This window comes from Cydia pomonella, chromosome 16, assembly GCF_033807575.1.
Source record: "Cydia pomonella isolate Wapato2018A chromosome 16, ilCydPomo1, whole genome shotgun sequence".
NCBI classification, from domain to species: Eukaryota; Metazoa; Arthropoda; class Insecta; order Lepidoptera; family Tortricidae; genus Cydia; species Cydia pomonella.
Window position 1 is genome coordinate 5,735,008 of NC_084718.1, and position 21,123 is coordinate 5,756,130.

General features: G+C 40.0%; 1 protein-coding gene across 1 annotated transcript; it reads left to right on the forward strand.

Annotated features, from left to right (window-relative positions):
• The first annotated feature begins 17,220 nt into the window (after positions 1–17,220).
• LOC133526615 (uncharacterized) lies at positions 17,221–20,808 on the forward strand. Its single transcript, XM_061863308.1, has one exon. The coding sequence runs from the start codon at positions 17,221–17,223 to the stop codon at positions 20,806–20,808; it is 3,588 nt and encodes a 1,195-aa protein (XP_061719292.1).
• The last annotated feature ends 315 nt before the right edge of the window (positions 20,809–21,123 follow it).

Genomic DNA, 21,123 nt, shown 5'->3' on the forward strand with positions numbered 1-21,123 from the left:
GAATACTTGTAATAGAAGAATGTGTAAGTAACCTAAATTATAACATAGGTAATGAAATTTGTTTACGGATTAAATATATGAAAAAATATTACTTAAATGAAAAAAGAGTAGGTTTTAGACTACTTATGCTTTGAAATAAAAACACACCAAAATTAAAACTTCACATACTTACTTTAGAATACCAAATGCGTATGATAACTGCGTGTTACTTTTTGTACATTTAGGTTATGTTTAGAGTTAGAGTTAGTGTTACCAAAAACTGAACTGTAAAATAATAAGCACATATAGGTTATATTTATAACGAATAATAATAAACCATTAGTTTTTAAAACAATAAAATGAATTTACAAGACAATCAACTAGGTAGTTATAAAAAAATAGATAAAGGGTATTAATAGTTTTTCTACCCTAAGGATGCCTTTATAAATAAAAAATAAATAAAAATTAAAAACATGTACAGCTTACTGTACAGCATACATACTTAAAACAAAAATGAATCACTACATTGTTCTAACCGTCACAATACTGACCCAATATAATATTAAAATATCACGTATCATATATCAATAACAAGGCACTTATTTTATTCCATTTTTATAATTTACGATTCCCTTTTTAACTTCTTTTTTTCTAGTGTTGCAATAAACAGTAGGTATTGTATTCAAATTAAAAGCAAGTATCAAGTGTTATCCAGCGACGTAGATCGGGAGCCGAAATGATGTTACAAAGGCGCGGAACTGGGCTAACACAAGTTTTCTATATTGCTACGCACCCCCTCCCCCTCCCCCCAAAGGGTTGAGTCCCACCTTTGAAGATGCGCAGCTTTTTATATATAATTCCTTTTGCCGCTAAGCGATTCGAATTTCGTTAAGTCTCGAATTTCAGAGGCAAAAATAATTGGTACCGCCGATTTCGCCGTTTATTTGGCGTATTTCGTTTCGTTATTTTTCGAAAGTTTCCAAGTGACTTGGACGGTTTTTTGCGAATCCTTTTTAAGGGTCTGATTACTTGAGTTGACTTTAATGTTTGATTTATTTTATTGCTGGGTGCTGCTCATGGCTTTGCCTGGGAAAAACGTTTTGTTAATGGTTTTTAATAGATTTTTTATGCGTACAAGGCTTGTATTATTACAAACTTTTAACTTTTAGGATTATTCCTACGCCTAAATCGACTACCAGAAATAAATACAGACAATAGACAAATCTAACGACTGTAACCCTACTTCGTAGCATATAAGATGAGTTTTCCGATACGTAGCAAAAATTCTTCGTAGATTCAGCTCTACGAATCTTGATAATAAAGGTTTTGTTCAGGTATTTGTCCGCTACGATATATATCTGCTGGCGATTACACACCATATACTTACTGTATCTTCTTTGCCCTGAAAAAACTTAAAGCAAGGATAATTTAAGAGTTTGGTTATAATTTAATTTAAATATACTTTACTGTTTAAGCACTATTAAAAAAGGAAACATATACTAGCTAATAAAATTAACACTATTAATTAATAATAGTATGTACCTATATGATACCAAGTTTGTAAGTAGTTGATAAGAATATAAAGAGGCTTTTTATTATTAATATTATTTTCTACAAGATTTTTCTTTCTCAACCAAACCTAGTAATTAATATTATCTACGGGTCGAAATTAATTCATTAATCTTATTCTTATTATATAATCAGTATTTAAATTATTATATCACATGAGGTTCAAAAATATTATTAAATATATTATAAATATGATAAGCAAACAAAATTAAATGCTATACGTATCCACAAGTATCGATAATTTTGCGTTGCAATAAATAATAATAAAGAGCAGATGGATTTCAAATAAATACTCATTAAAGTAATGATTTCTGCTAATTGGTATTTCTTTGGAGCACTCATTTATTTCTGAATAGTCTTAGACACTGATTCGGTTCTAGAATTAATTTGTTTACATAACGGTCTGGTACACAATTTTAAATTTAATTAATTGGTGAATACGACTTATCGAAAACTTGTATTTATTTATTTATAATAACGGTACAGCTTCCAATAGTCTTCCAACAGTTGCCCGATGCAATAATGTAGCAAAGCAAATATTAATCTAGAATTTTAGATACATATGAATATAAAATTGTTTCCAAGTAAGTAAAGTATTGGATAGCTACTTAACAAATAAATTGACTGCCAGATATAACTTCCAACAAAACTAAGCATTTTATCTTCCAGTTGAGCTTATTTGAAGATTGTGAAACGCCAACGAGGACTTTAATCATCAAATAAGTGGCAAGTAGCTTATTCAGGACTTTACTTGGACATTGTGAAACAGGTCCTAATACAAACATTTTTTTTTTTTTTGGTTTAAGGAGAAACTATGAATCTGTAACTACAATTAACTCGGAATAGTATTAAAAGTTTAAGCTTTCGGGACTGGTACGGTTGTGTTTTTACAAGCCAACTTTCGAAAAATATATAAATTTAATCGACTTAATCGTGTGTGTGTTATTTACATATTATTATGTTCTTTTTTTTCATCTTAGGCTAGGATTTTATAATATGGATATATATATGAAAGTAAATACAAATATTATAAAAAAAACCTAACCTAGGGTGCCGCCACCAGCGGGACAGAGCCCAAGCTGTCGGTAGTCAGGGCCACAGAGAGAGGAACCGATATATAGTACATACGCGCCGTGCCCAAGATTACCGCCTTCTACATCTGACCCTTGATCCAGCCACCCAGCGAGTCTCTCTAGGTGTTGGTCGCGAGACTATTCGCTATGAGACCGTTCGCTGACACGACTATCGGAACAATGACCGTCGAGTCAACATCCCACATGGCGGTTATTACTTGCTGGACTTGTCCTTCTCTGCTTTCACGAGATTCTCATCATGGGGGATGGTGACGTCGACGAGCACAGTCCGTTGCTGCGATCGGTCTATCAGTACGATGTCAGGCTTACTGGCTACAACAGTCCTGTCGCTGATGTTTGACACGACCATTTTCGAGAACTGGCGCAGATGAGTACTTGTAGTACGACAGTTCGCAGTACACAAGACCGTATGGGAGAGCAAGTTGCTGGTGAATAATTCTGGCTACGAGATTATGTCTGTGCAAGTACTCGCCGTTAGCAAGATGAGAACAACCGGAGATAATATGCCTGAGTGACTCTCCGAGACGACAGCATGCCCGACAAATGTCGACCGTACCTTCCTTCAGGATATATTTCCGAAAGTTGTTCGTCATCATAACTTCGTCCGCAATTGCACAGACAAAACCCTCGGTTTCTCCGAAGAGGTCCCCGAATCGTAACCAGTTCCCCGACGCGATCATGTCCACGTCGGATTCCGTATTATTATTATTATCACTCACAGAAAAAAATATCTTCACAACATCAAAGCTTCATAAAAATACAACAATAATTCCTTTATTCCCCCGATTCCAACACGTGAAGCCGCAAAACTCCAAAAGTCGTGGTTACGTAAAATGTCTAATAAATTCCGCCAAAGACCGTCGGCTGTCCCCGCGGACTGTCATAAAGCAAAAGTGACGTCCCTAATGCGATCGCCTCTAATTATTCGCGAAACTTCCAAAAATTCCCTTCCGTCTCTTCTTAACCCATTAGTGGTTCTTAGACGCACTTTTGAAACGGCCAAGGATTAAAAAGTGGATAAAGGGGGTTAACTTTTTAGGGCGTCACATGCTATTAAAAAAATAAATTTAGATGGAGATCGAGTCGTTCTCGTATTTTTATGGTTTGGTTGGTGATTTTTTTTCTTTATTTCTAAATTTATTTATATTCTTTGCTCAGAACGAGCAAGGACTTCTGTTGCGAAACTCGGGGTGTCAAATTTATACTTCAGTTTAAATATGTGAATTACTATCAGGACAATTCGAGTTTTAGTTATTAAATTTTATTCCAATATGATACTGATATGTCAGTATCAAAAGTGACGTTTTTGGTTGAAGGTAACCCCTTGTCATAAAAAATATTTTGTTTAAATTTAAACTCTAATAGCTGTCAATAGAGTTGAATGTTATAATTGCCATATATGGTTGCATGTGCGGTAAGGTAAAGGGTTAACATAATGCGCAATTCAGCAGGTTCTCTAAAGGAGATTGAAACTACCTTATATCGGAATGATGTCAGATCCATGTAAGATCAGAATCACATTATATTGTTGGAATTGGCCTATATGTTTGACGCATTAGTTATTTACGATACGAGTGCAGAAAATAGGAAATCCGCAACGATACCACGTTTTAAATCTACACGAGTTGCGAATTATCTATTTGCACGAAAGCAGCATATGTTTCTACTGTAAAATATGTTTCTTATATTAAGAACAACATCAGATCTACTAACATAAATTTGACTGTCTATAGTTTAAGTCTACTTAACTACTTAACCTCGCGACAAGCTTTTATGAACATATAAATTGTGTATAATGAGGTTATAAGTTGATGATTAAAATTTTAAAGGAAAATTTTATTTTCTTCTTTTTAGAGCATTTAAATAAAAGCTTTTATTATTATTATTTTTTTACTTTTATTTTATTTTTTACTTTTTCGTTATTTTGAGTTACTCTCAACAATCCCTTTCATTTGATACCCATATTGTACAAGTGCATTAAAAATAACTATTCCGCCATCTTGAATGGTCCGCCATGTTGGATGTAGAATGACGTCACATAATTTATCATGTATTGTCATCCAAACTAAACGTGTATACAAAATTTCAGCTCAATCGGCTGAAGATATCTGCTTCAAAATTGAGTTGCAAGATTCCACCCGAACAAACATACATACATACATTGCAAGTTAAATAAAAGCTTTTAAAAATGTATTGAGATGGTCATACTGAACAAGGTTGTATTGTATTGTATTCGGGCGATTTTTCCGCAACTCGACGACTTGCGCCTATTTTGCGTGATATGTTGGGGGTGGGCTAGTCCTGCCAGCCCAGCTCCTCGAGGAATCCTATCAAACCTTTGATGTTGAGTAGGACCTCGGGGAGGTCTCTCGGAGATCCGAGATGTTTAGCCCTGTATGGAGTCACTCCGCTGCATTCCAGCACCACGTGAGAGGCTGTTTCTTCTGTCTCCATGCAACCTCGGCACAGGGGACTGTCTGTGACACCTGTTGTGAAAAGATGTTTGTTAAATAGTCCATGACCTGTTATGACACTGGTTACCATACTCAGTCGGACCTTCCCTAGTTGCAGGAGCGCCCTTGTGAGTTTTCCGTTGATGCCAGGCATGGCTTCTTTTGCCTGTCTGCATCCAGTCTGGTTCAGCCAGTGTTCTGTGTGTAGTTTCCCTGTACGTGCCAGCAGCATTGAGCGTACCTTGCTAAATGGTATCGGAAGAATCGGTTCCGGACCAATCGCCCCCGCATTCGATCCTTGCCTGGCAAGCTCGTCCGCAGCATCGTTACCTCGGGATCCACTGTGTCCCTTGATCCATTGTAGGGTGATCTTGTTATTATGACATACCTCCATTAGTCGTTCGTGGCATTCGTGTATAAGTTTGGATGTAACTATATGGCTATTTAGAGCCATTAAGACTGCTCTACTGTAGTATGCGGATGGAGGATCCTACTACCTTCCTTGCAGTGATGGCAGCCGCCGCGTTTATGATGCCCATGCACTCAGCTTGGAATACCGAGTTATGGGCTCCTAGCGGAGTGGTGATTGACATGTTCAGGTCTTCTGAGAAGGTTCCAGAGCCCGATCCGCTGTCTGTTTTGGACCCATCAGTGAAGATTCTCAGCTCCCGGGGATTGAGTCCTTCATGATTGTCGTCCTCATATAACTGTATTTTGTACCTTTTATCGAAGATAGCTTGTTTGTGAATCCGGTCCGTGCCTGACCTAAGCACTGGAAATTCGTCATACACCTTTTCCAGGCATTTTGTGTGAAGAGCTCCTGTGATGTTAGACCATATCTTGAGGGTTCGCAACCTTACCGCTGAGAGACTGGCCTCTTGCTGTATGTGTAGGTGCAGCGGTGGAAGGTTTAGCATGACCTCCATGGCTGCAGTCGGGGTAGACCTCGTGCAGCCAGTGGTGGCCGCGCATGCGAGCCTTTGAAGTCTTTGTAGTTTGTCTCGTACGTTGCCTAGGTTTGTTCTTGGCCACCAAACCAGAGCACCGTAACAGAGTAAGGGGCGGATTATTGTCTTATAGAGCCAGAGGGTAATTTTCGGGTTGAGTCCCCACCTCTTACCAATCATCCTTCTGCACTGCCAGAAGACAATTCCCGCCTTGTCTATCCGTTTGTTGATGTGGTTGTTCCAATTGAGTTTATTGTCGAGAGTTAGTCCTAAGTACTTAACTTCATCGGACAGCTGTAGCTCGGTTTGGAAAAGTGTTGGTCTGGTAAAGTTGCCAAGCGCCCTTTTATTGGTGAACATTACCATTTCTGTTTTGGTGGGGTTTACTGATAGGTCAAATTCTCTACACCAGCGTTCTACGATCCGGAGAGCTAACTGGGTCGCATACTGTACTGGCGAATTTACCTGATATTAAAATTGCCAGATCGTCGGCGTAGCCTATTGTGTAGAAGTGTTCCTCGTTCAGTTTAGTTATAAGGTTGTTAACGACTAGGTTCCACAACAGAGGTGACAGGACTCCCCCTTGGGGGCATCCTCGCACCGCCGCTACGGCCTGCGGTTGACCTGCATACCTTATAGTCCTTTTGTTTAGCATGTTCATGATCCACTTTGTTAGTCCGGGTTCCGCACCGTGGCTATCCAAGGCGTTCCCTATACTGGTAAAGTGGGTCTTGTCAAAAGCGCCCTCGATGTCAATGAAAGTGCCGAGACACAGTTCCTTGTCATGGATGGCTCTCTCAATGCGGCTTACAACCATGTGTAGAGCCGACTCTGTGGATTTACCTGAGCTGTACGCGTGCTGGTTGTTGTGCATCGGTATGTTCTTCAGCGTTCGATCCCTCAGATCTCTGTCACACAGTTTTTCCAGTGTTTTCAGTAGGAATGATGTGAGACTGATGGGCCTGAAGGATTTGGCAGCTGTGTAGTCATTCTTATCTGGTTTTGGTATGAAAATCACGTTCACTTCCCTCCATCTCCTGGGCACGTACCCCCAGGCTAGGCAGGCTGCCATGATGTCGGTCAGGATTTCCTGGATGAGTCCTAGACCCCACTGTAGGAGAGCAGGGAAGATCCCATCCGGACCAGCCGCCTTGTAGGGATGGAAGCTGTCTATGGCCCACCTGAGTTTCTCGGCGGTGACGATCCTGTGCGCCATTTGCCAGTTGTTGTCTGTTGTGCTGTATTCCTCGTCCTGCTGGCCTTCATCGGCGAGACTTACGCATCCCGGAAAATGGGTTTCCAGGAGGAGGCGCTAGGTCTCTGCAGGGGAGGATGTGTATGTGCCGTCGGGTTTCCGCAGTGAGCCCAGTTGTGATGTGGGCTTCCCAACTAGCAAAAGAGTCTCAGGTTGCGCACTTTATAAAACTGATGAGCTTATAGAGCTCTTATTATTGTTTTGGAACATATCATCACTCTTATATTAGTCTTAGACAAGCTAGTACCGGCTTTAGTAAGGTCAGTCTTATTACCTAGTCTTATATATGTATATAAGAGCATTTTATAATACTATTATAAACCTCTTGCTCTTACAAGAACATTTACGAAGTCTCATTGAACTTGAGAGTGCCTGGTCTTATATCCCCTTTCTCTAAGTACATTTGATTTTATATTAGACTTTATAAATGCTATTGTAAGAATGTAAGACTAATATCAACATAGTATAATACTATTATAAGCCTCTTGGTCCTACAATAAGATTTACGAAGTCTCATTGAACTTGAGAGTACCTAGTCTTATATCCCCTTTCTCTAAGTTCATTTGATTTTATATTAGACTTTATAAATGCTATTGTAAGAATGTAAGACTAATATCAACATAGTATAATACTATTATAAGCCTCTTGGTCCTACAATAACATTTACGAAGTCTTATTGAACTTGAGAGTGCCTGGTCTTATATCCCCTTTCTCTAAGTTCATTTGATTTTATATTAGACTTTATATATGCTATTGTAAGAATGGAAGACTAATATCAACATAGTATTATACTATTATAAGCCTCTTGGTCCTACAATAACATTTACGAAGTCTCATTGAACTTGACTAATGTCAACATAGCATAAGAACACTGTAAGTACGTACTTTTCTGATCTTAATTAAAGCTATAAACAAGCATAATAAGATCAACAGCAGCACTTTAGTAAGATATTAGAGTGATATAGGATAAAGATACTTATATCACAAAAGACAAGATCAATATAAGATCGTTTGATCTTAAATCGATTTTGGGAACACTTGTAAGTATGATATTTAATTATTTAATTATTTTTTTTTGTAATTTAAAGTAAGAGTGTAATTTTAAATAGGTATGGATTACGACAACTGGAAAAAACGTTCGAGAAGTGATGGTTATCGGCAGAAAATTCAGAAGTACAAAAAAATCATAAGTAAATCAAATACATACACAGCTCCTGCCAAGACAAGGTAGTGTTGGTGAAAATATTAGTGAGGGTTCTGTAGGTTCTGCTTGCATGAAAGATGTAGAGGTTGAGGACAATGTTTCAGTATGTGAAATTAATGATTTTAGTGAAAAAGAATCTTCGACCGATGACGAAACAGATTATGAGAAAGATTTTGCCTTAAAAAGTGAATTACAAAAATGGGCGTTAAAATTTAATATCCCTCATGCAGCAGTAAATGGATTGCTAATTATTTTAAACAGAAGACTAAATAATGTTCTACCAAAGGACGCAAGGACACTGCTTAACACAAACAAAGAGATTGTGCAAATTAATGAGTTGTCTCCTGGAATGTATTGGCATAATAGCTTAATAACAAGACTTGTATATTGTGTTTCTTCCCAAGGCCATGTTAATTGTTTTAACATGCGGAAGTCTTTCTTCATCAAGTAATGGTCTATATCCATAAATATAACCATTTTGCATCACCAATCTTGTCACTTAAATAAAAAAAACATTTAGTTTATTAGTATGTGTCAAGTGATCTAGTAAGGATAAACAAATGTATTTAGGGTTTTAGTAAGTAAACCAAGGAACCCTAATTAATTCAACATGGCCATATCATTTGTATTCTGAATGCAGAATTTAGTGTAAATAATCTTAAAATAGTCTAATAGTGCGCTTTAAAAATACACCTACAGCTATGGCTGACTATCAGTACAAATAAAGAAATAAAATAATTATAAACGGATACAAATACCATATTTGATCAGGCGCATGAAGTTTGAAGTGGAAAACAGGGTCTACTTTACAGTAAATAATATTTTCCCACGTGATTACATACCGTAAAACATAAACACACACGATGATAACGAGCACGTTATTATATTTAAACATAATTCATAAACAGTTAGATAAATACTTACACTAACATATTTATGTCACGCTGCTGCATTTATTTTCACTCGTACACTTATACTTCACAAATAGAATGTTTCAACTTTCTGTGTGACCTTACAAAAAATCTAAATAAGCTTATTTAGGCTCATAAGATTCTAACGTTGGACCAATATAAGCCTATGTAGGCTTACAAGATACTTACGTAAAAGCGATATTAGCCTAAGGTAGCTTAAATAAGTTTTGGAAAGATTACTGTAAATGCAAGCAGCATTCAATTAGACTGATATTAGAACGATATCAAAATAAATACGCTTATAATTTGTGCCCAAATCCGGGCTTATACGATGATATAAGATCAATATAAGAGCGAAAAAATTGTAGTCTTGAGACTATTCTAAGCGTGTTTTTGCTAGTTGGGTTGTGCGCTAAGGTTTTCCTTACCCGGTTGGCGTGGTCTAGTGTTTCGATGCTGCTGCAGAAGTTCCTCCATGATAGGGATCTCCAATACCGCAGCCTTTTTTTGTACTTAGCCTTGGCTTCATAGTAGTTATCCCAGTCCACTTCGGCCGTTGTGTTCATGGCCCTGTTGAAGAGTCTCCTGGTTTTCCGCCGGAGTCTCTCCAGTTCTGGACCCCACCACTGGTGACCCGTTATGGCCGTCCTTGACGGTGGGTTTAAGGGGCACGCCTTGTGGTAGCTGTTTACTAGGGCATCAGTTAAGTTGTTTACCTGCTGTTCTATTTGAATCGGTTTTGAACTGATTCACATTCGATTCTGAACAAGGTTTCCCATGAGACCGATATGAAAATCGTGAAAAAAGTATACTCCTGGGCCCATACGTTTCGTTTACTTCGGGGCCTCAAGGGAATACATTCGATTTATTTTCGCGATTTTGTGGTTAGTTCCATGGATACATTTGTTTATTCTGACCAACGAAACACACGATCTCAACAATAGCATTTAGTATAAGTAACTATTTATCTATTATACGTATTTTTACTTCAATATTGCATCCTCCAGATTTAATTACCATGTAGTCCGTTTTTGTATACTGCAACGTCACACAATTTTAGAAATTAAAAAGAAGACATTATGACCTTTCGATCACTCATTCATTCAGACCGGTCAGTCGCAACCAATCTTGTTCATTCGTTTTTCGTGTGCAGCATCGTCAACATCGTATCCTGGTATATTTGATAGTGAATTATAACTACACATTAAAAACCGTACGAAACATGGGAAAACGTAAACACAAACATAATGATAAGGATATTTGTTGTAAGTTGGGGGTTTGTAAGACTGACCCCAAATATTTATAATAATTCGGCCTATATACGTCCCACTGCTGGGCACAGGCCTCCTCTCATGCGCGAGATGGCTCGGGCTATAGTTCCTACGTCAGACCAATGCGGATTGGGGACTTCACATAAACCTTCAAATTTCTTCGCAGATGTATGCAGGTTTCCTTACGATGTCTTCCTTCACCGAAAAGCTGGTGGTAAATATCAAATGACATTTCGTACATAAATTCCGAAAAACTCATTGGTACGAGCCAGGATTTGAACCTGCGACCTCCGGATTGAAAGTCGAACGTCATATCTACTCGGCCACCACCGCTTATACTTTCCCAAATATTTAATTACTTTATTTATTTATGTTTGAATTTATCATTAAACTGCATTTATTTGTGATACGACCTCATAACCAAAGGGTAGTTCGTTTAGGCTTTAATGAACACACTTTCATTGTTTTTTTTATAAAATAAACGACTTTTATTTTTCCGTATAAAATAATTCAGCAAGCAATGTATTAGGTACTACTTTGTTTTAACTCAAAACGTGGTATTGAATGACGCGACGTCACAACTGTCACAAGTGACCATGATGAACAAAATTCATTGCCGCTTGAAAAAAAAAAAAAACAAAAATTTTATAAGCTCTGGTAGTTAAGACTAAATTAAAAAAAAACTTTCATAATCATTTTATAGCACTAATTAGGTAATATTATCGTCTAAGAATTAAAAAGAATGCAGAAAAACGGCTGGGAAAATTTTAATTATGATAAATATTTGACTTAAGAAATAAAAATGCTGCGATAAATGTCAGTAGGTCATATTTGAGAATAGATACAAGCGAATGACAAAATAGAATATGGGTAGAAATTCGTGTGGGAAAAAATGCGAATGGAAAATTTGCTACACGGAATTAATGATTTTGGTGAAAAAATCTATACACTCTCTTATGTCTAGTTTAAGTTTGCGGTTATATCAAAAATACACACTGTATTATCTTAGTGCACCTATTTGTAGCTAAATGTGTTTTTGTGCAACCTAATGTTCAAGCACTTAAACGAACCACATGGTAATATTTCACCCCTGAACAAGCTAATCAAAAATAACTTCTATTACCTCACAACAAGGACTGCCTCATGTCACCCTGTACACTGATAAGGGAATTAGGCAATTCCACGGGTGACTGATGAATTCGGGCTCTTTGCATAATCTGTACATGCAGATACGGGGTGACTGACGATTTGGGAATGTTTGGGGATTACGGTAATCTTGGAAAGATAACTTAGAATCTCATATTAAGGAATACTTTGAGGGAAATAAGAGTTATTAACATTCTGAGAAAAAATATCCAACCAATTATAATAAACTAGTGGCTCTATGAGCTGTAGACCTCGCGAGAAGGCGTGAAAATTCTGGAAATAATCAAGTGTTTTTTTTTCGGGTTTTTTTTTTAATTGTTTTTTTTTTCGATTTTTCCAGTTTTATTTCACTTTTTCGGAAGTATTGTAACTGAAATTTGCATTTCATTTCGGTAGAAACTTGAAAGAAATGAACCGTTTCGAAATGTTCCCGTATTATGTATTCGTGGTTTTTTCAACACTTCTTGTGAGCATAGCTTAAAACTGCATGCATGGCTCCGCTATTTTGAATTTTTGCCAAAACTGAATGATGGGTCAAGAAAAATCTATTTAATTATGGAACCTGTTCACAAATTTTCTCAAAAATCGTTTGAGAAAATAGCCTGTGCACATCCGGACGTACGATATCATTTTTGCCCAAGCTGAAGCGGAGACCTTCGCTAACACCCGGTCAATAATGAATTCAAAGTGATCTGTCGTATTCGTGCTCATCACAAAACTATTGTTTTTAGGGTTCCGTAACCAAATGGCAATAAACGTAACCCTTATAGATTCGTCATGTCCGTCTGTCTGTCCGATTATGTCACAGCCACTTTTTTTGGGACTAGTATAGTTAAATCAAAAATATTCTTTGTAACTGCTGACAGTGAAATGTAGCTGTACAGGCGTATGCTGGTAGTATCATGGACTAATATAGAGATCCTAAAACGAATAAAGAAGAAAAAGGAATAAGTAGCAAAAGTTAAGCGGAGAAAGATTGCATATTTTGAACATCTACATAGACATTAAAAGTATACTTGTATTTAAACAAGAGACAAATATTTAACAGAGATCTACCGCGCTCACCTATTTTCTCGTACTGCACTAATGCGTGAAAGTGTGTTGTCTGGCGAGCAAGATTTTTAACAAAATTCCTATAGCTCTAAGAATTGAACCATTGCACTTGTTTCAGTGAAATGTAGCTGTACAGGCGTATGCTGGTAGTATCATGGACTAATATAGAGATCCTAAAACGAATAAAGAAGAAAAAGGAATAAGTAGCAAAAGTTAAGTGGAGAAATATTGCATATTTTGAACATCTACATAGACATTAAAAGTATACTTTTTGCATACACACACAAACACACACATACATACACACACACACACACACACACACACACACACACACACACACACACACACACACACACACACACACACACACACACACACACATACACATGTTTAGATTTATAAGTTAAATTTCTCAGTATTAATAATACTAAAGTTTTTAAATTTTTACCTAAAATTTATATAAATAAAACATCTCCTGCAACTAAATTTTTGGGGAGGAGCGCTGTTTACCCTAAAGTACAGGTTATACCTATTTAGGAAGCAGAGTTTCTAATTTAAGGAAATCTATGTAATTTGATGTTTATGAAATAAAATTCATTCATTCATGTATAACTGGAAAAAAAAAATACTTGGTTTTATTTAAACAAGAGACAAATATTTAACAGAGATCTACCGCGCTCACCTATTTTCTCGTACTGCACTAATGCGTGAAAGTGTGTTTTCTCTGGCGAGCAAGATTAAAAAAAATTTCTATAGCTCTAAGAATTGAACCACTGCACTTGTTTAAAAATGACTTAAATAAATTATTAACTTCTGCTATTATTCGTTGCCAGAGTTTTTCGTTGACACTTTAATTTAGCCTGTAAGTAATTGTATGGTATTATATGTATGACTTATTGACATAAAAATATGAATAGAATTTAATAAATAATTATGAATTTGTAATACGCGCCATTATGAACTTGGTATACAAATACATTTGACAATTATTAATATTCTTGTATAATAGATTAATATTTTATTTCATTTTATTTAGTAAAGTATATTTGCATGCAACAATGTATTTTAATTGGTATTTGTACCTATACCTAGTTTCAAAGTTGTATGCCTGTTGGCGGAACATAGCATTCACACATACTTTTTAGGGTTCCGTAGCCAAATGGCAAAAAACGGAACCCTTATAGATTCGTCATGTCCGTCTGTCTGTCCGATTCTGTCACAGCCACTTTTTGTACTTGCCAACACAAATAAATAATTTGAATTGAATTGAATAAGCTGTTGAAAGTTATAAGAGAAGGAAAATAGAGGGAAAACGGGGAAGGGGAAGGAGTATGAACTGGCTCGACAACATCACAAAATGGACAAACATCAACGGCTACGCTCACAAGACTGGCCAAGAATAGAAAAGACTTTGCAAGGTGGCCACCCCCGCCCGTTAAGGCATTGCAGTAGAAGACTGCTGTCAGCTTTATCTGCCGTGATATTCAGCACTGCAGCCTTAAATGGTAATAAATGGACCGACGTGTGTTAGTTTAAGACGAGTCCCGTGCGGGCAATTAAGTCCCGGACTCCCGACCGAGTACCGGAAGCCAATCCATCACTTCCGGTACCATGATACACTATGGAAACGCTCTTCATACTGATTAAAATCATACATTTGGTAAATAGGTTAGGCGAGGGAAAAAAATGAGAATAAGTACTTATTTTTGTAATTCGCTTCTGGAGGTAATCATTCATAAAACTTTACAAGCCTCAATTAGTTAAACTATATTTTATCTCTTTCTTACAAATACATAAATGAAAATGACAGGTAAATGATTAATAAATAGAAAACTGAAGCTTGTAGAGCATTTATGAATAACGCCTGTTCAGTTACGCCTTAATAATATACTTTCTGTATTCACTGTGGTAACACCATGTCACAGTTGACATTCAAATATTCAAAAAATAAACTGTTGCCCTGTCATACAGTTGACAGAGCCAGTGTGTCACGAACCTACCACTAGATCACATCGTTCCGCTATTCTCGTTATTATTTTCGCGTTGACCCAAAGCACTACTACCAGTAACATTATTAGCACATATTTAGTATCAGTGTTGTGTAGCCGAAGGACGCCGTGCACATCCGTGAAGTGGAAAATCCGAGGTCTAAGTTGGATGACTCAAGGTAACGGTTCTAAGCTTACTTCTAGCTTGCGACAAAGGACAGCCGGAATCGCAACCAGCGGTCTTCAGCGGCGACCGACGATTTCACTCCACAACTCCCGGACTGGAAGGTAACTTCGCCCTACACTGTTCTTTTACACTCAAGCTCAACTCAGTAATTTAATTTCATCGCAACACAACTTTCTTGCTCAACCGACCCCTAAATTTCATTCCCTATCGCCCCCCTTTTTCGAATTACAGTCCACTCTCTCGCTATTAACATTTTGGCCTTCGATCCGCATAGTTTGATAAAGTACCTATGGTTTGTCGTTTCTCGTTTTATAGTTGCTTACTCAAATTTGTTTTGTCATCTTTTGCATTAAAAATTTAGGGTAGACTTATTAAAAAGTTCGAGGGTAAGCAAGAAAGTTGGTCGTGTAGTGGTGCTTTAATAAAATCATTCGGTCACTTGTTAATATTGCTGGCAACGTTTTTGATAGTTGTCAAGTATCAACTGTCAGCTGTCAGTGTCAGTCATTGAAGTGTAAGCTAAGGTTATGTTGTATGTCTATGAAGCTAAGTGAATTGCAGTTTGTTTTGAAGTTTTTTTTTGTGTAATAATCGCAGTGTTTTGTGTTTATTAACATGTCGCACGGTGATAAATCTGTCGAGAAAGAGGATGGTGTAGACACGGTAATGATTGCTCGTGACTATCAAGTGATGAGAATAGAGTATTTACAGATGCTATCGGATTCGGAATTAGCTTTATGTGACGAGAATGAATTGTGTACAATTGCAAAGAACTTTCATGAAGCACAAATAAGGCTTCTAAGCAATGCTCCGCGAAGCGAGCACCGCGAGATTTGCTCCCATACCGCGATGTTCGACTCGAAAGTTAGGGCAGTGAGATCGCGGTTGCAGAATGGAAAGCAATCTTTCGCTGGGGCTTCGGCAGGTTCGGGGGCACCACAGCCAGTCTTGCCAAAGTTGCCAAAATTACAAATTAAAGCTTTCGATGGTAAAATTGAAAATTGGGTAACCTTTATACAATTGTTTAACTCGTTAGTAGATAAGCGAACAGACATTGCCCCTGTAGAAAAGTTACACTATTTGCTATCGAGTGTGCAGAATGAGGCGTACGACCTTATAAAGAATTATCCTGTGACCGATGATAATTATAAGGTTGCATATGAAGCGCTGTACAAGCAATATAATAAAATTAGATTAATTGCAACTACATACTATGACAAACTTATACATTGTGAGCCAGTGAAAGCGTCTCGGGCTAGTGACTTACAACGGGTTCATAGGGTTTTTACTGAAAACTTATCGATTTTGAAGGGTTTTGATTTGCCGGACAAAAATTTCTTACTTTTACAATTACTGTGGTCGAAGTTGGATAGGAACACGAAGGAGCAGTTTGAGCTGGAGCATGACTCTGATGATATCCCAGAATATAGTAAGTTGCAGGATTTTATTGAAAGACGACACCGAGCGCTAGATGCTGCTGGGTCAATGGGATTTGTTGCTAGTACTCCTCAGCCTAGTAGTAGTAAGTCTTCGAGTAAGCCAAAAATGGCCTTAGTAGTCTCCGCTCCAATATGTGTGATCTGTGGGCAGGCTCATAGCCTTACATCATGTCCAACTTTTCTTAAATATGACCCCGCTGCTCGATTCAAGTGTGTTAAAGAGAACAAGTTGTGTATTCTGTGTTTGTCGGGGTCTCATTCTGTCAAGACCTGCAAGTCAAAACAGCGGTCTGAGCAGTGTCGGTTCTCCCATCATACACTGTTACATTTTAATAAGGCAAATGTGCCTGTTTCCCCGGCAGTAGGTGTAAATAACTCGCCACCTCCATCAGACACATCAAGTCCGCTGGCAATGGTAGCAAGTAATGTTGCGGCTTCTTCTTTATTCTCAACTGCCAAGGTTTTGGTGAGAAATGCCCAAGGTGACTTAGTAGCGGTAAGGGCTTTGCTTGACTGTGCCAGTGGTTGCAACTTTTTAAGCGAAGCATGTGCACAAAAGCTTGGTCTTCGGGCAGAATATGGGAAGCATTCTGTGACTGGTATCGGTGAAGTGGAGGCTAGGCCCGGTGGCACATTGTCATGTACCGTTTCGCCAAGCCATGGAAGTTCTGATATCTCTATTTCATTGGAGGCTTATTTGTTGCCAAAAATCTGTCCAGAAATGCCAACGGAACAGATTGATGTCTCCTCATGGCAACATATTAGGGGCTTGGAATTAGCCGACCCCTATTGGCACATTCCAGGGCCTGTTGACTTGCTCCTGAATGTCAACATTTTCGCTTCCTCGTTGCGCCCCGGTTTAATCCGTGGGGCCCCTGGCCAGGCGACTGCCCTAAACACCATTTTCGGGTGGATTTTGATGGGTGACGCGGGTGACGGTGCTACGGAGATTTGTCGGTCTCGGTTCCGTGGCAACAGCTGTCAACTGGTCGTGGGCAAGTTGTCAATTGACGACTCTATTAAGAAGTTCTGGGAGTTGGAAGATGTCAGCTCCCCGAACACTGTCATTTTGTCGAAGGAGGATCAGTTGTGCGAGGAATATTTTCTCGCTAACTTTCGTCGCACAGAAGAAGGTAGATTTGTCGTTCCTCTACCTTTTACTGACACTTCCAACAAACCCACTTTCTCGGGCTCTCGGACCATCGCTCTTAAGAGATTTTCCTCGTTAGAGCGGAAGTTATTGAGTAACTCCGATTTTTACAAAAATTATGTAGCCTTTATGAAGGACTACGAAAGCTGTCGCCACCTTGAGGAATGTGACCCCCCGAAGGTGGATGTGGGGAAGTTCTTCTACATTCCCCATCATGGAGTGTTGAGGCCCTCGTCGACCAGCACTCCTCTTCGGGTCGTATTTGATGCCAGTGCCAAGGACAGCCGAGGCATCTCGCTAAATGACGCGCTACTGCCAGGGCAGAAGCTGCAAAACAACATCTTCCACTTGCTCCTTCGTTTTCGTTGGCATAGTGTTGTCTTCACGGCCGACGTCAAGCAAATGTATAGGCAGATTTTAGTGTCCCCGGAAGATGCTGAATATCAGCGTATCCTTTGGCGTCCGTCTGTCAATGAGCCTGTCCGGGACTATCGACTGCTGACCGTTACATACGGCGTTTCGTCCGCTCCTTACCAAGCTCTCCGAACAATCGCTCAATTGGCCAAGGAATCGGTAGCAGAATACCCTTCCGGTTCAACAGTTCTAGACCGCGACATCTATGTCGATGATGTGGTGTCTGGAGCTGATTCTGTTCAAGAAGCTCGGAGGCTTCGGTCAGAGTTGTCGACAATATTAGCTTCTGGTGGTTTCCATTTACGGAAGTGGACGTCGAACCAACAGGAGTTCTTCGATGGTGTCCCCACCTCAGACCTGTATTCTGAGAACTTTCGGGAGTTTAACTCCATTGGGGACATTTCCCTAAAAATTCTTGGCCTCTCGTGGTTACCTCAAGGGGACGACTTTACCTTTCAGGTGGCTGTCGAAGATCGTCGGTGCACTAAACGTACCATTCTCTCGGAGATTGCTCGGATCTTTGACCCTCTAGGCCTCCTATCACCAGTAACATTCTTCGCGAAATATCTTATGCAGTTGCTCTGGGTCTCAGGTGTCTCGTGGGATGACGACGCGCCAGAGAACCTTGCCTCCGACTGGCAAGAGTTCAAAGCGCAGCTGCCCTCGTTGAGATCCGTGTCAGTCCCGCGCCGAATGGTCAAGGATTTTGTCTCGCTCGAAGTCCACGGGTTCTGCGATGCCTCAGAGCGAGGATTTTGCGCGGTGATCTACATTCGAACGTCGGGTGAGAACGGAACGCGGTACGTCCAGCTGGTTTGTGGTAAATCTAAAGTGGCCCCTCTTCGTAAGTTGTCCATACCACGTTTGGAATTGCTGGCCGCACTTCTGCTTGCAGATTTAGTAGCGTCGGTCGCAGAGGCTCTAGAGCCTCTCCACAAAATCGATAAGGTTTATGCATGGTCTGATTCCAGCGTTGCGTTGACTTGGATAAAGTCTTGCCCCTCCAAGTGGAAAACCTTCGTGGCTAACCGGGTAAGTCACATCCAGGAGATTATCCCTCCTGATTGTTGGCGACACGTTAGGACTGGCGACAATCCAGCCGACTGTGGGTCGCGAGGGCTTTTGCCGGACGACCTGGTCCACCATAGTAACTGGTGGAAGGGTCCATCTTGGCTCGTGCTGGACAAGTCTGACTGGCCTAAACCAACGTTGTCAGTCGACGTGGATGTCCTACACGAAGAGCGCAAGGTGATTGTCCTCTCCGTCTCAGTGCAGGAGACGTGGACTGACAACTTAATAAACAAATTCTCGGCGCTGAGGACACTCCAACGTGTCCTCGCATATTGTCGTCGTTTCGTGCACAACGTGAGAAATAAAAGGACGTCTAACAACCTGTTGGATGGCCCTTTAACACCCCTGGAAATAAAACAGGCTCTAATGTTTCTCGTGGGCTTTGTGCAACAATGCCATTTTGCTTCGGAGATCGAGAAGGTGAAGAACAATCTTTCGAACTCCCTCCCGAAGTCATTCAAAAAACTGTCCCCATTCCTCGATGACGCGGGTCTCTTGAGGGTGGGCGGACGCCTGTCGCGAACCTCTCTCGAGTTTGATGTTAAACATCCCCTTTTACTACCTCGCGACAGTCGGCTAACCTCCCTTTTGATTGACGAGTATCATAAGCGTTTCATGCATCCAGGCGTCCAAACGCTTCAGAATTTGCTATCGCAGCATTTCTGGATACTGTCCCCGAAGCGAGCTATCTACGCAGTCACGTCGAAATGCATGAAATGCTTCCGTGTCCGACCACTCGGTGCTCCAGCGCCCTTCATGGGTGATTTGCCATCTTATAGGGTGGCTCAGCTCAAGGCGTTCTTGAGTGCTGCTGTCGACTTCGGAGGACCTTTCGACATAGCCCTGGGTCGCGGACGGGGAAACAAAACTTACAAGGGTTATATTTGCGTCTTCGTCTGCACCTCGACAAAGGCCATACACACGGAGCTCGTCACTGAACTGTCCTCAGACGCGTTTCTCGCCGCGCTTCGACGCTTCGTCGCACGTCGTGGTCGGTGTAATAGATTGGTGTCCGACCAGGGGAAGAATTTCGTCGGTGCGAGCAACATTTTGCAACGTCTAGTAGGAGATGCTGCTACGCATAGCGAGATTAAATTCGAATTTAATCCGCCAGGCAGCCCTCACTTTTCAGGTCTCGCGGAGGCCGGTATCAAGGCTGTAAAAACACACTTGTCGCGTGTCGTCGGGAACCAAAGGTTAACATATGAGGAATTTTCGACGATCTTAGCCCAAGTCGAGGCTTTACTCAACTCAAGGCCACTCACTCCACTCAGCACTGATCCCAACGACCTGTCGGCCTTGACACCGGGTCATTTCCTCACCACGGAACCCTTATCGGTCGTGCCTGAGGAAGACTTCTCAGACGTTCGGGTTAGCCCTCTCCAACGCTGGAAGTTGCTTCAGAAGATGCACCAGGACTTCTGGAACAAATGGTCGAAGGAGTATATGCATACTCTCCAGCAGCGGATGAAGTGGCATGACAGACATCCTAACGTCGAAGTTGGCGCACTTGTGCTCGTTGTGAACGAGCAGACGAGCCCAATGAAGTGGCCACTGGGTCGCATTATCGATACACATCCCGGGTCCGACGGGATCTGTCGTGTGGTTACTGTGCGCACTGCCACAGGGTTGTACAAACGACCTGTGGTCAAGCTGTGTCCACTACCTGCGTAGTCACTTTAGTGCGCTACATTTGTGTTGTCCATTCCTCGTTTAGTTTTAATATTATCGTACTCGTTCCACTTTCATTGTTCTTTTTCGCTTAGTCAAAATACTAGTGTATTTTGGTGGGCGGAATGTTCAGTTACGCCTTAATAATATACTTTCTGTATTCACTGTGGCAACACCATGTCACAGTTGACATTCAAATATTCAAAAAATAAACTGTTGCCCTGTCATACAGTTGACAGAGCCAGTGTGTCACGAACCTACCACTAGATCACATCGTTCCGCTATTCTCGTTATTATTTTCGCGTTGACCCAAAGCAC